Source organism: Lepidochelys kempii, chromosome 12 (genome assembly GCF_965140265.1).
Source record: "Lepidochelys kempii isolate rLepKem1 chromosome 12, rLepKem1.hap2, whole genome shotgun sequence".
NCBI lineage: Eukaryota > Metazoa > Chordata > Testudines > Cheloniidae > Lepidochelys > Lepidochelys kempii.
In genome coordinates, this window is record NC_133267.1 from 10,509,240 (window position 1) to 10,524,793 (window position 15,554).

The 15,554-nt window shown below is 44.4% G+C and overlaps 1 protein-coding gene across 1 annotated transcript in view; it reads right to left on the bottom strand.

Moving 5' to 3' along the window:
- The window catches only part of PLA2G15 (phospholipase A2 group XV), a 28,629-nt gene extending 14,440 nt beyond the window's left edge, over window positions 1-14,189 (bottom strand). Inside the window, exons 1-3 of the mRNA XM_073307571.1 lie at window positions 13,916-14,189; window positions 6,344-6,500; window positions 1,652-1,770 (exon numbers count right to left, since the gene is read on the bottom strand). Coding sequence (XP_073163672.1) covers window positions 1,652-1,770; window positions 6,344-6,500; window positions 13,916-14,099 — 460 coding nt within the window. The 5' untranslated portion in view covers window positions 14,100-14,189. The remainder of the gene's footprint in view (window positions 1-1,651; window positions 1,771-6,343; window positions 6,501-13,915) is intronic.
- Window positions 14,190-15,554: the final 1,365 nt, after the last annotated feature.

The following is a 15,554-nucleotide window of genomic DNA, read 5'->3' on the forward strand; positions in this document are numbered from 1 at the left end:
GAACTGTAGGAAGATAACATTTGTACAGACTAGTGTGGGCCCTTTAAATACATTTTCTCCTAGATTCAGACGCTTGTGATTTGCTCTAGGATAGGAACTACTGTGAAACTATTTTTATTTCCATCAAAAGATTAGGAATTTTAATCCACTTGAATTGGCTGAACACAATTGCTTTGATAGCAAACAATGGACAGAGTATTTGCAGACTAGTTATCACAAGTGATAAGATAAACTGCATTTTATTTAACCTGAGGAGTCTCTAGTAAAGAGGATAAGTACAGTTATATCCTAAACAAACACTGCAACAAAAGATGAAACCTGGAGACATAGGGCAGCATATCAGAGCAGAATCCTTCAAAGCCCATTTAACTGGAGGCCTAAAACATCCTAAGGCCATCAGAATTGGGTTTTTTCACTTTTGGATTAGTACCTTCTGTACCAAAAGTCCCATCAGCAGTTTGGGCTGATTTAAATACTGATTTCTAAGGTAACTGGGACTGCAATTTAACTGTGTCCTACACTAAAAAGGTCAGAGGGAGATTGTAAATGCACTATTATCCCTTCACGGACTGTTTAAGAATACAAAGCTAATTAAAAAAATATATAGCCTTTCAGCAGAAAAATGACCATCTCACACAGCAAAATCAATTAGCAGCCAATTGTGTTTTTAAGTACAAGCTGCTCCCATATGCTCTTCTCACCAAGACCTGCATGACAAAGTGCACTATGAATTCTGGTCAAGCAGTAAACCCCATTTGGAAAGAAGGCTACTGGATGTTCAGGTATCATCTTAACACCAAGTGCACACATTACATTTATTTTCCATCACATTCTGTGAAAGAGTTGCTGTATTTTCTAAGAAATCTTTGTATCACAAGTGGCAGTAACAGGCTAATACATCAAATCTAACCCTCCATTACTTCAACTTTTGGGTCAGAGACTTAGTACAATCTCACTGGGAGATGCCTATGAAAATTGTCAGTATGTCAGATGTATTTTTCTCAGGAATTCATAGTCATGAGATACAGCAGTTGGGGCTAAATTACCCCTCTATTTAGAGTCCATTACTGTATGAATTCTTTGAGGGAAAAGGGAAGAAAAGGAGGTGTGCCAGATCTCCCAAATTCATATAATGGCTATGGAAATCCATTCCCCTGAGGGCTATCTGGCCTGGGGCTGCTGCAGCAAAGAGAAGGTTTTTTTTATTATTAAAAGTTCCTGATTATTGTCACATGGTTTGTCAAGCCCCTGTTGCAGAGAGTTTTTTTCTATGCACTCTCATTTCCTACAGAAGCCTTTAGGATGACTGATGGAGTTTCATTCTGAGAATTTTAAATTCTGAATAAATTTTAACAGATTGACAAGCACTCAATTCTGCATCATTCGTTCAAAGTTCTCAGGTTAGCCACATGACATGTAACATACACAAGATTTTTTTTTTTTGTTATTTCTCCGACAGGACAATACACAATACTAATGTTTATAAGCAAAATGAACCCATGTACTATCCTACTTCATACAAATGCTACATAGCTTTCCTCAGACTTCTGTAGGGAACTGTGAATTGAAATTGCAGTCCTCTAAAGTGCTGTATACCAGATGTAATGGAAAAGGTATTAAACATGTGACAATGAACAAAACTAGTACATACCAAGACTTCTTTTACTAGGGTCAAGGAATTCCAAGGAAAATGTTTGTCCAAACCCTGGGACTTTGACATCCACTCCATCTGGTGGCTCTGTGATCTTACTTGTTCGATTGTATATTAACCTGGGGGGAAAGAAAAAACATAATATGAGACGCACCATCTTACTACTTAGCACAGTGCTCTTCAGTATTTTTAAAGTGGGGGCCACTTTGGCAAAAAAAACCTTCAATGTGAGAGCCACATGGGGTGGGGCTGAGGGGTTCGGAGTGTGGGAGGTGGCCCAGGGTAGGGCAGAGGGTGCAGTTTGGGAGTGAGGGCTCTGGCTGGGGGTGAGGGCTCTAGGGTGGAGCTGGGGATGACGGGTTTGGGAAGGGGCTCAGGCAGAGGGTTGGGATGCAGGGGTGAGGGCTGCAGGGTGGAGCCAGGGATGAGGGATTTAGGGTGCAGGAGGGAGCTCAGGGCTGGGGCAGAGGATTGGGATGCGGGGGCCGGGGGACACTCTGGCTGGGGGTGCAGGCTCTGGGGTGAGGCTGGGGATGAGGAGTTTGGGGTGCAGGCAGGCTACCCCAGGGCTGGGGCCAGAGGACTCCCCTCTAGGTCTCTCCCTGCGGGCAGGCAGCACGGGAGCTCCAGGGCTGAGGGAGAGGCCCACAGCAGCCCTGCAAGCCCCAACTTGATCCCCTCACCAGTTCCCGCCCACCCCTACCTCTCTCCTCTCCAGGTCCCTGCTGCATGGCCCTTTAGAGCTGTTTCATGGCTACTTATAGCCTGCTGTGCGGCACAGCTTACAGGGGACTTAGGGAGCAGCACTCTCAGCCGGGGGCCTTGCAGCCAAGAACACTGACTTAGTAGCTCTCACCTAAGACGGGACTTATGTTTGCTGAATACAATAAAAAGGATTAAGAAGTACTACCTACATGGAGCAGCACAAAGCCAGACACTACTACAAGGGCACTTCAATACACAAGTGGTAACACACAGTGCAAACAAAGTTTTTTGTACTCTTCTACTTCGTTTCTGAAAATAAGAGTACAGAGCTCTATCTTCAGGCTGTAGAAACTGGGTGTACGGTAAAGCGAGCAGACTTCAGTCCCAGGGAGACCGTATGAAATGCCTTGTACAGTTCGGGGATGTGTCAGTCTGCGTCTGGCATGAAGCTAGAGAAACTTGTTATGAATGTAAGAAAGTAATGCAATAGTAGACAATAGAGCACTAAAAGGAAACTTCAGCATAGGTCCCCTTAATAGAAGTAAGCTAATCAGGTCTAACTAGGAATAGCTGTCCAGCTGCAAGGAGTATTTGAAAAGCCATAACCAGCAGTAAAGCAAAGGCCTCTTGGGAAACAAAAATTACAAGGACGGACAGACATTAAGTATTTTGTAGCTCCTGTTCAGGTTCCATGCATCTCAAGAAGTTGTGAAGTGTCTGGAATGCAGATTTTTTTTACCCCCACAACAACCAGTCTAACTGTTTTACTTGATACTTCAAGTTTGTAAGCCAAACATTTGTTTGTCTCTACAATAAGTGAAATAATTAAGCTATTTTGAGTAATCTGGCAGAGAACAAATGCTCAGAACAATTAACTGTAAAACTGATCTTAGGTAATGCAAACCTAGATTTCAGTTAGATTTCTGTCGGCCCAGGGCCCCCAGAAAAGGGAATTGTTGTGAGTATCCATGCTTCTCTATTAGGCTGTTCTATTTGCTAGATTTCTCTCTGGTCATTCATCAAATAGTAATGAAACAGCTTCCAAAAAGCCACTTAAGAATACAGTTACACTACAAATATAACCTTGTTGGGTGACCTGGTTATAATATTTGTCCTTTGACATAGTACAAGTGCAGTGCAGATGAGTCCTTAACTGTGCTGGAGAACCAGTCTAAAGTCTGAGACCAAGGAAGCCATTAACATAGTTAGGCGCCCTGTTTACTTTACAAAATAGAACTGGACTTTACCCAAGCTGTCATCAGATCTGCTTCAAAATATTTATTTACAGCATGCGGTGCCTTCTAGGCAACAGCATTAAAAAAAGCCATCTCTAAGGACATGTCTATGCAGGGACACTCAAGAAAGTCAGAGACTATCAGCTCTGGAGCGATTTTAGTCTGCATCCTGCAAGATGGGCAGGTTACCAGACAGAGTTCTAGCCTGTACTCAAGTCAGGTCAGCTAATCTAGATTAAAAGCACCAAACTTGGTTAGAGCAGTGGCTTTCAAACTGCAGGTCGCAACCTCATACTGGATTGTGGAATGTAAGGCACTGGGTCACAGCAGCTCTAGTCAGCACCGCCAACCAGGCCATAAAAGTCCCATCTGTTGTGCTGCCCGGCTAAGGCAGGCTAGTCCCTACCTGTTCTGGCACCATGCTGTGCCCCGGAAGCAGTCAGCAGCAGATCCGGCTCCTACAATGAGGGGGTGGGGGGGGAAGTGCTGGCCATGGGGCTCCACACACTGCTCTCGGCCTGAGCCCTGGCCGTGCACTCCCATTAGATGGGAACTGGCCAATGGGAGCTGGGGGGTGTTTGCCTGTGAACAAGAGCCGCGCGGAGCTGCTTGTGCGCCTCAGCCTAGGAGCCAGACCTGCTGGCCACTTCCAGGGCACTGTGTGGTCCGTGGTGCCAGGACAGGCAGGAAGCCTGCCATTGCACCCCTGCTGCGCTGCTGATGGGGAGCCACCCGAGGTAAACCCATTTCCCAATCCCCTACCCCAGCCCTGAGCTCCCCCCCAAACCGCTCATTGCCAGCCCCACCCCAGAGCCTGTACCCCCAGTCCAAAGCCCTGACCACCTCCATGCACCCCAATTCCCTGCCCCAGCCCTGAGCCCCCCCCTGCACCCCAAACCCCTTATCCCCAGCCCCACCCCACAGCCCTTATCCCTGCACCCAAACCCTCTGCCCAGCCCTGAGCCCCTCCCACACCTCAAACCTCTCATCCCCAGCTCCATTGGGTAGTGGGCATCAACAATTTTCTTCAACTGGGTCACCAGAAAAAAAAGTTTGAAAACCACTGGGTTAGAGGATTGTAATGGGGAAGGAAAGGGGTTAAACACTCATGTAAGAGCTCAGTGAACTCTGTAGTGAAAAGACACCCTCAGATTGTGTACATTAGACTATTTTTTTTACCTCCAAAGGTACTTAACACATTTGTAAAGACTGCTGTGCACACTCCCCACCTGCAGGAATCATCCTTTGAAGGTAAAAAAAAAAAAAAAAAAGAGTCCAGTGTGGATAAGCCCTAAGGGGGACCATTTTTGTGTCCAAAAGGTGTTTATGTATCCACTACAAGGGAACAGGGCCGTCAAAACATACATTTTTATATTCAAAAGGAAAGTATTTAGTGTTGGGCTATTTTTAAATAAAGGGATATTGTAAAATATTGGATCCTGCCTCCCCCAGTGGGCAGGAAGGGGCAAGATTAGTTTGTTGGAGATACTTTCAGATCCTCATTTAGGGGCTCCAAGTGACTATGGCCAAAAACATCTTTTTCATCTGGCCAATTTCTCCAGTGTAAATGTTAGCCTTTATGACTTCCATACTGGAGTACTGCAATGCACTCTACCTAGGACTATCAAGTGAATATAAATGCCTACCTACTTCATAGCATTAGCCACAGAGCGGAAAACAATTTTCAAATGAATAATAGCTTTCTGTCTATCAATTTCCACATGCAACAGAAGGTGCTGACATCAATCCAGAAATTCCAGTATGGTTTGGGTTGTGACTGGCCTATCCCTACATTGCTGCTAAGGCAGTTGCGGTGCTCCAAGATCTCCTAGATTTGAACATTTGGACCTGGAGACTGGACACTCCCTAAAAACCCTTCAGCTCTAGAATTTGCTTCCCCTAGACACAACGTAGACATTCAGGATATGGTGTAAGATGTCTTGTTTTCAGAGGCTTCTGCCTGAGGTGGAGAAGAGGAGTGAGAAAAATTATGCCGAGCTGCTTTAAAGTTCCATTTAAAATATCATAGTAGATTCATTTCATTAGCATAGGAACATTTCTGAAAGTCAAGTGGCTAAAACGTGAGCTTGTAACAATGTTAAAATGCCATCCCCGACTTCAGCAATCTATCTGCCAACCCAGGGAACCACATTATGGATTTTTGCCAAATCCAGCACCTTTTGAGTTCAGTACATAGACAACAGCTAGAAATGTACTAGAGCAGTATTTTTATAGTACTGCACTATACAAGAAGTTAACATCTGCTAGCTGGGGATTTTGATTTGCTAAATAGTTTTGTACACCTAGTAGCAATCAGAAGTTTAATGAGGGAAGACACTAATGCCACATACAGATTTTTAAAGCTAAAAACTATTCTAATGAAGCAGATTTGGTATTTTAATTACTAGTTGTAGGTTTCTTTTTCAAGAACCTGCATTGAAAATTCATGTTGAATTCCTGAGAGCCTATGGGGCAGTAGAGTTATGCCACTTTTTAGAACAAAGGCACTTAAAGGAGACTTTTCTTGATATGCAACCTGAAGATCCCTCAGTTTTATCCCGTTTTCCTACCTAAGGCTTCCCTCCCCTCACATACCACCCAAACAGCTAGTGAAAAATTTTCTTGCTACTCATGAATTTGAAGAAAGATTTTTAGATTGCATATATTTATGTAAGGTGTTTGCACCTGATGGGAAGGGTGCAGGAAAAATCTGAAGAACTCCATACTTCTCTTGATAGGGCTGTGGTCCTACCTGATATTGTCTATCCAGCAGTCAATGATGACAGGCAGAAGCAATTCTAAGTTCAGCCAGAGCGTAAAGTAACTGTCTGTCTTCTTGGAGCAAAGGTAGTGCACCACTGTGGGTTTGTCCAATTTGGCTTCCAACTGGTTACCCAAATCCCCTGGGACTGCAAGAAACATAAAAAGCAGAAATATACTAATACCAAACTACAAGTCAAAACCTGTTACTGAATTAGTGATTACATATGCTGTTTTCCATGCTACTCTACCACTGTATGACTGCAGTTATATTACAGCATCAGCAAAGATACTTGCTAGATTTTGTAAATGTATGAAAGGCGTTATTATTGGAAGACAAGGCTGTTGCGGAGAAGCTAAATGAATTCTTTGCATCAATTTTGACTGCAGAGGATGTGAGGGAGATTCCCAAACCTGAGCCATTCTTTTTAAGTGACAAATCTGAAGAACTGTCCCAGACTGAGGTGTAAGTAGAGGTTTTTGAATAAATTGATAAATTAAACAGTAAGAAGCCACCAGGACCAGATGGTATTCACCCACGAGTTCTGAAGAAACTTGAATATGAAATTGCAGAACTACTAACTGTGATGTGTAAATCAGACTCCATACCAGATGACTAGAGGATAGCTAATGCGAGAGTGATTTTTTAAAAAGGCTCCAGAGGCAATCCAGGGAATTACAGGCCAGTAAACCTAACTTCTGTATCAGTCAAATTGGATGAAACAATAGGAAAGAACAGAATTCTCACACACACAGATGAACACACAACGTTGGGGCTTTTGTAAAGGCAAAGCATGTCTCACCAACCTATTAGAATTCTTGGGGCGGGGGGAGGGGAGCTATCTTAAAACATGAGTATCACATGTTAATTAAATTAAAAATTAATCAGATTGTATCGAAGACTTATCAAAAACCTCTGTGTCCCGTACGGAGTAATCCAACGGCTTTTGGAAGAAAGAATTTTTTCCTTCAGAATATTGCAATTCCTTATTTAACATTTTCACCACTACCCACAGAAAAATGAATTTGGATCTGTTTTTCTTTTACTTCATTATTGGAGCTTTATTTTCATTACTTTGTATCTGTTGCCATAACAGCCTCATTTCACATAACTTAGTTGGGTTGTAGTTTACTAATGTGCACATATATTCTTGCGTCCTTTGCATCCAGGTTTTAGAACTGATGTTATAGTCTTGACACTGTTATTGTATCTATCCCTAGTCAGCATGCAAATGGTCTGATATTTTTACCTTTTCTGCAATTTATTATTCTCTCCAACACAAAAAACTGACAAATGCAAACGAATGCTGACAGCCATTAGTGCCAAGACTTGCATAGAGAAGACTAAAAACATGCAAGATATCGAGCAACTCAAACAAAAATGCTCTGACAGACTCAACTCAGGCAGCATTACACTGTTACTTTCCCATATGTCTTACGCGGCAAGAGAGGTTATTTGCACTCTTGGAGAATCCAGGCCACCTACCCAGCGATATTTTAAATGTATTGAATTTGCCTTTTTTTGTTTGAGACGTAACAGTACATGTGCTGCACCAATGCAAGTTCCTACTAGACTCAATTCATTCCATTTTACGACACTTGTCAGATTCACCGCTATTCTAATTCTGACTGGCCATATGGCTGTCTAAAGCATTTCAGGTAAAAGAAAAAAATTAATCAGATTTTGGTCTGGAATAGATTACGTCAGACAAATCAAGAACCAATATGGATTAACTTTCACATATACAACAATTTAAAAGACTTCTATAGAGAAAGTTGTGGCAAAGACAATCAAATAATATTCTGACTCCAAAGGCAGTAGTAGGTTTGCTCAACAGTTATCATTAAGCTTTTTGATCAAAAAATAAACATTCTGAAATTTCCCTTCTACGGTCTTCCCAGTCCACTTTCTATTCCCCCTCCTACCATCATTTAACTTCACTTGCAATAGTGAAAACAATTAGGGACATGTTTACAAAACATGAGAAAGCCAGGGCCACATGTAAAAATGCATGTGCGTTTACTGTGGCTGAAACTGAGTGTTCGCAAGTGTAAGTGGGTTTTGCAGATTACCAGCTAGTGGCCTAACAGTCCATTCAGCGTGTGTGCAGCTGTACACTTTTCAGCATGTACACCTGGCATCTCGAGGCTTTTAAATGCAGGTCTGCAGAGTTTACAGTTTGATTTTTTTCACCACACAAAACTAACTCTAATCAATCAAAACATAGGGCAGTACAAATAGTAAAATCCTATTATCCAAAAAATAGTAATTGTGTGTTGCCAATTTTCCTCCAAAGGCTAACATGTGTTACAACCACCAACACAATTTTTACGCAATATTCTTCCCACATATTCCTTTCCAAGAAGTCACACCTCTAAAATAATAAAACTGTACAAGATTTTGCACGTATACACATACTTTTTCCTACTTTTGGAAAACACTTGGAAATAACTGATTTCCCAATCACTGCAGACGAACAGGGAACCATGTATAGCCAAGTGAAGACAGCCATATTGTCTGTTTAAAACAAACTTATAATAAAAGCAAGGTCATGCACAGCTCCTCTGCAATAAATTGGCATAACTTGCCTGAAGGCTTCTGAAATCAGCCTCTGAACATAAGTTTCCACAAACAGCAGCAAAAATTAGACTGAACAGGATACATAGCTTCCAATCAACAAGGCAGACCCAAAACTTCAATTATAAGAGCAAATAAAAGTTCTGGCACTGTCTCTAGTCAATAAACAGCTTCATATCTATTTCTTGACTTCTGCATCTTTGGGTTGGACGTTTTAAGGAACGAGGCTTTGAAATAGGGAAAACAGCCACGGTTCAGCTATTTGTATTGAACCTTAGGGCATGCTAGTTTATAGCATTACTCTATTTTTCCTTCATCAGTTGAACCTTCTAAGAAGCTCACTATGCTAAAGTGGTAGACTGGAGCAGCACTCTGAACATGCAAGCCACTTGGTTTACTTGCTTGTAAAGTGCTGAGAGAGACTGATGACCCAGGAGTAACTGTCGAGAGAGAAAAAGAGCTCCTATTTTAAACTGGCCTACTGAGAGCAGACCACCGGCAATTGCTGATGCCAGCAATCTCTTACAGGGTGTGGAGAAAGTTAAACTCTCACCACCTCCTCCTCCCCACCCTGCAGTTCTTTTCTGTGGAAATTTTGGGGTACATATATGGTTTAAAACAGACTCCTAAAGGTCTCTCTTAAAGTCACCAGCAATAAAGAACTTCAGTTGGGTATGCAAGAGAGTGAACAATCTATTCCCCTAGCCCAGCGGTTCTCAACCCGTGGCCTGCATGCAGCACAATTAGCACCCAGCTGCAGCCCAGCTGTGTGCTAAAAAAAAATTCAAAATTTGCTGCTTTGATCTGAAAGGGGACAGGGCGACAGGGTCTGGAAACCTGCTGGAGAGCTCCTACCAGCAGGGGGCTGTTGAGTGACACAGGAGGTCGGGGGCAGTAGAGTGGGTCTCTGGGCAGGTTTGTGGGTAGTTGGACACTGGGAACTAGGGGTGCTGCAGCACCCTCAGGTTTTAGGCTGCCCGAGTCAGGGTCCAGGTCCTGGCTTTCCAGCTCCACGTCCAGGGCTCCGCTCCTTGCCCCACTCTGTGGAGGGGTTCACTTGGCATAGGGGAGGGTGCTGTGGTTCTCAACCTGCAGTCCATGTAACACATTAATAGGTTGAGAACCACTGCCCTAGCCTATTCTGTAAAGAAGGGTGTAGGGAGAGGGAAGAAAAGAATTTGGACCTGCTGTCTCAAATGTTTTACTCTGTATTTCTCTATCAACCACCCCATCTCTCATTAGACCTTTGATAAACAACTTCATTTAGAGTGTGTGTGTAAGCACAGTAGCAGGTCAGAATTTACTTTAGGTCATTTAAAAAAAACTAATGTAGTGGAAAGTGTAGCTATCTTCAGTAGGAGGGCCTTGTAGCACTGCATCACATTCTTGAAAAATTATAAAAGTTCAAAAAGTACTGAAGTTCAAACTCAGAACCCCATAAACTGCTGTTTACGTCTCTGCTTATAGACCTAACTGGCCACAAGTTATTCCAAATAATCTTGTGCCTTTTTTGGCTGCTGCACCAAAGCTCTTAACTAGAAAGCAGCACAAAAACATAACTATATTTAGGTTACAGAGTAGCAGCCATGTTAGTCTGTATTTGCAAAAAGAAAAGAAGTACTTGGGGCACCTTACAGCTCACGAAAGCTGATGCTCAAATAAATTTGTTAGTCTCTAAGGTGCCACAAGTACTCCTTTTCTTTTTATATTTAGGTTAGTTCCTCATGGCTGATCAGTTTCAGTGGCTGGCCTACCAAATGCTTCACAAGATATTGTCCTCTTTTCCAGTGTAAAACAAAATAGGTAACTGACACTTATTCTCACCCAGGGAATCATTGTTTCTAAACAGCAGCTAAACAATCACACTTCTGCGCGGATTAGGAAGGGTCACAATTCAGAGGATGAAGAAACAAGTTAGACATTTAATTACTAGCTTCATTATGTTAATGTAAGTTTACAGAAGTTCCACTGGTGACTACAAAAGAGAATATACCCTTACTACAAAAACCTAACTAGAGGTGTTAGGGGGAGGTTAGTTCTATTTCCTGAGGATTGTACCAGGCATGTGGCAAGTGAGGTGAGACGCTTGCTGGAAAAAGGGAGCGAAGGAACAGATTAGAATAGAGACATAGTCAAGACAAGTTATTAATTTTTAAAATGCTGGCTGACAACTCATCTGATTATCTCTTCTCTCCCACCTGCCAAATACACGTTCAGCAATTGAATCTATGCTAGATTCTTCTCACAAAAGAAAGAACGAGGAGTACTTGTGGCACCTTAGAGACTAAAATTTATGTGAGCATAAGCTTTCGTGGACTAAAGCCCATTTCATCAGACATCTGATGAAGTGGGCTTTAGCTCACGAAAGCTGATGCTCACATAAATTTGTTAGTCTAAGGTGCCACAAGTACTCCTCGTTCTTTCTGCTGATAAATACTAACATGGCTACCGCTCTGAAACCTGTCACAAAAGAAACAAGATCTTATAAATTAAGGAAAATTCCTTTACCATGCTTGAGGAATTCGTATACCCATAACTGTTTCATAAGTAACAGCATTACAGTCCCATGGACAACATCTGTTTATCACATGATTGTTACCCAATCTCATTTACTTCCTTTGTGGTTGGAGTCTGATTTGGATCAGTGGTTATTACACTGTCAGCTTTATCCTGAAGAAGCTTGGACTGGAATGTAAGTAAAGCTTATTACTAAGATTCAGTGTTATAAAGGGAACAAGGAAGAAGTGGGGTAGATTAGGAAAAAAGCTTCATCCTAATCTTCACAAACATGGCTCACAGCAAATTGCTTTGCTTGCACTTAATTTCATGAGTTTAGAAAATTACAGCAAACTGATGCTGAACTTTTCCCACTACCACACATTTATACCATCCTAGCCAAGTGTCCAGACATCTACTTAAAAGCTGTAACAGTATCTGCATAGCAATACAATGCATTGGACAGCAGCTAAGTTACTATCTAAACTAACGTACAACATACATTTTTTCAGAATGTCTGTGCAGCAAGGGAATATTAATAATTCTGAACAGCAGCATTTTAAACACATCAACTAATCTGTGTAAATCAAAACAGACCTTGACATCTATGGCAAGCCAATAAAAACTCTTCCCAGCTTTTTTCTCTGGAAATCAGTTTTTGTTAATAGCATCATCATCATTTGCATACTGAAAATGCAGAATATATTCCTTATAGGGGCATGCATCAGTATCAAGAACAAATACACCCCTATTTAATACATTAGGTACGTTTTACCATTTCTATTCCAATTGACAGCAATGTGTGCATATGCACTGGGAAGTTTCAGGAGCAAACAAGCCTGACAACTGTTTTAAATGGAGTGAAACGATATTCAAACAATTACACTTACTACAAGCTTTTAAAAAAAAAAAAAGAAAAAAAAACACAAAACAAAACCACCTAATATTTACCCAAGAAACTTCTGCCTCTCGGTTTTTATTGCTTATTAACACAGATGCAAGGACTTGTAACCCCTTTGCTGCTGCAACAAGCAGCAATGATTTTTAAAGATACAAAGTTAGGAGCAAATTTAAACTGCTAGTTATCTCACTATAATTCCCTGCGTAGACACACTTTTCTGCTATGAAATTGCTTTTTGCCAGTTTACTTTATACCACTTCAGAAGCAGCTTAAAATACACTGAAAAAAGCCCCTCTTATTCCCCTGGTGTAACTCCCCTATGGGGACACTCTTATTCCAGAATTAGAGTGTCCACCCAGGGAAGTATAACACCAGCAGTTTAACTGGAAAAATGTTCAATGTAGTCCAGTCCTATGTACAGTGAATTACACATGATAGTTGGTCGTTTTTACTTCCGAGATCATTCAACTATAACTGCAAGTCTGCACATATGCATCTGAATACGTTCAGTTAAGCACAGTAAAGCCTGGTCTAGGGCAGGATTTAAAGATGTGACATTAACAAGCATTAGCCCAAAAAAAAAAGTTTCAAAAGCCTAATACAGACAAGGCACACTGCCTTTAATACATACTAAACTAGTGAAGTTAAAGACTAGGCTACCCAAAGGCAGTGTGCCTTGTCTGAGGTACATTTAAAGTGTGTTAAGTTTACATTTAAGAACATCACCCCTTAAGCCCTGGTCTACACAAGGCCTAACTCAGAGCAGCCCTGCAAACCAAGTGTTTATAGTAATACAGGTGACTTGCATGCAAGGCCATCCTACAAGTAGCCCAGTGCCCAAGCAGTGCTTGCTGCCTGACCTGAAGTAGTGAAGAACAAGACACAACGGGAATTCACCGATACCCTATTAATTAACCCTGGACCTTCTGAACTAACCTGACACCCAGACAACCTTCCACCCCCCTCCGTACTGACCCCAGGCCTCATCTGCAGCCCTCTGCCCCACTGGTCCACCCCGACTGCTCCCCAGCCTCCCACCCCACCCTTCCTCCTCAGCCCCCAGCCTCCCACCCCCACAGCCTTCTGTACCCAATCCTGTCACCAAGCTTCCACCCTCCCGCCCCCCAGCCTCCCACCCCCACTCCCCGCCAGCCTTCTACGCCCCTGCCCCCTCAGCCTCCTGTACCCAATCCTGTCCCCAGCCTTCCACCCTCCCCTCCCCCACTGCCCCCCCAGCCTCTGTACCCAATCCTGTCCCCAGCCTTCCCCCTCAGCCCCCAGCCTCCCACCCCCACTGCCCCCCCAGCCTCTGTACCCAATCCTGTCCCCAGCCTTCCCCCTCAGCCCCCAGCCTCCCACCCCCACTGCCCCCCCAGCCTCTGTACCCAATCCTGTCCCCAGCCTTCCCCCTCAGCCCCCAGCCTCCCACCCCCACTGCCCCCCCAGCCTCTGTACCCAATCCTGTCCCCAGCCTTCCCCCTCAGCCCCCAGCCTCCCACCCCCACTGCCCCCCCAGCCTCTGTACCCAATCCTGTCCCCAGCCTTCCACCCTCCCGCCGCCCCCTCCCCACCCCATCCCCCGCCCTTACTCAGCACGACGGGCGGCCCCGGGGATCTGGGGGAGGCGCTGCCCCGGCCCTGCTGGCGCGCCCGGGAGCCCGGGAGGCAGCTGCCGCCGGGGGAGAGCAGCAGCAGCAGCAGCAGGAGGAGGAGGAGGAGGGGGGGGAGGAGGAAAGGGGGGGCCCGAGCGCCGGCCCCATCTCCCCAGCTCATGCCGCGAGCCGCAGCCGCCGAGAGCCAGCAGCAGCGACGGGAGGGCAGCTCGAGGACGGGCCCCTCCACGCAGCCGGTGCCAGGGCCTACTGAGGCGGCGCGCGCCCGACGCGGCCAAGAAAACCGAACCACCCAGCCAATCAACGCCCCGAGCCCACCCAGCCAATCAGGCGCCTCTATCCCTTTGCCGGGCGCTACCCACCGACCGCAGAGAGGCTGATTCACGCAGCTCCCCGCAAGAGAGGTCCAATCGCAGGCCGAGCCAAGCGCCAGCCAGCCCCGGCCTGCGAGCGCTGGGCGGGGCCCCAGACCATGGTCCTTTGGCTCCTTAGCTCGCTGTATGTGCCTGGTGTTTTATAGACACAACAAGAACTGGCCCTTCCCTGAGCTATTTACACTCCAGGGCAGATGACACCAGCAATAAAGATGCCCAACAGGGTGGGGAATATTTGGGAGTAGAGGAACCACCCCCACCCACCTCCCCTGCACTCCCACAGCCACTGCAGTCATGACAGGGCCATTTACATTGTAAACTGTAAAACTCATCCGGTCATTCATTGCTATAGCCACCTCACAAGGGCTGTCGAGGTTCAGCAGATGTCGGGGTTCACACAGTGAGACTGCAGTGGATATTGAACATGGAAGAACAACAGGTTCGGAATAGCTCTGAAGGAGGTTCACCAAAAAACAAAAACAAAAGAACCCACCACACGTGGAAGGAGACTTCATTGGCAAATCCTACCAGGAGGCTGGGTCTGACCTCAAAAACTATTTTCCAGGGTATCTCCCCACCCACGGAAAGAAGAGAGGGTGACAACATCTAACAAATTTAATGGAGGCTGATCCCAAAGGTTCATGGACATAGCCTGCTGAAACCATCACCTCAGTCTTCAGAGTTAACAAACACCAGTAAAACTGACTGTGACATCAGTGTACGTCCTGCAGAACAAGGATGTCAACTCTCTTCAGAGGTATTAATTTTCACAAACACACACCCATCAGTCTTCTCTAAGGGATAATAGATCAACAGGCTTTTGAGTCTAAAGAACACCGAGTACACAGTGTCTCACCCTTGTGCTGTGGACAGAGGTCTTCTCAGCCCAGGGAGTGGGTAGTGTGTGTACTTTTCTGGAACCAAAGGACTCATCTGCAGCCCGAATACATTTAAAGGTTTGCGTCCCTAATAAGGCCCAGCTATTTGCCCATCTCTCCAGGAATGTCAGCTCCTTCTCTCACACAGGAAAGGGAAGATATTTTTCCTCCACAACAAGGAAGATCAGTGATTCCTTCCTCCCCTTGCTGGGGTACATATACCTCATCACAATCCCAAATAATATCCATTACTCCATTTTGTGAGTTTAGGACTATTCAGATTTATGGATCTTCCATTCCAGTTACACCATGGGATACCAATAGAGTCGGCCCCTTATCTTCCTACTTGTCTCTATATGCAAA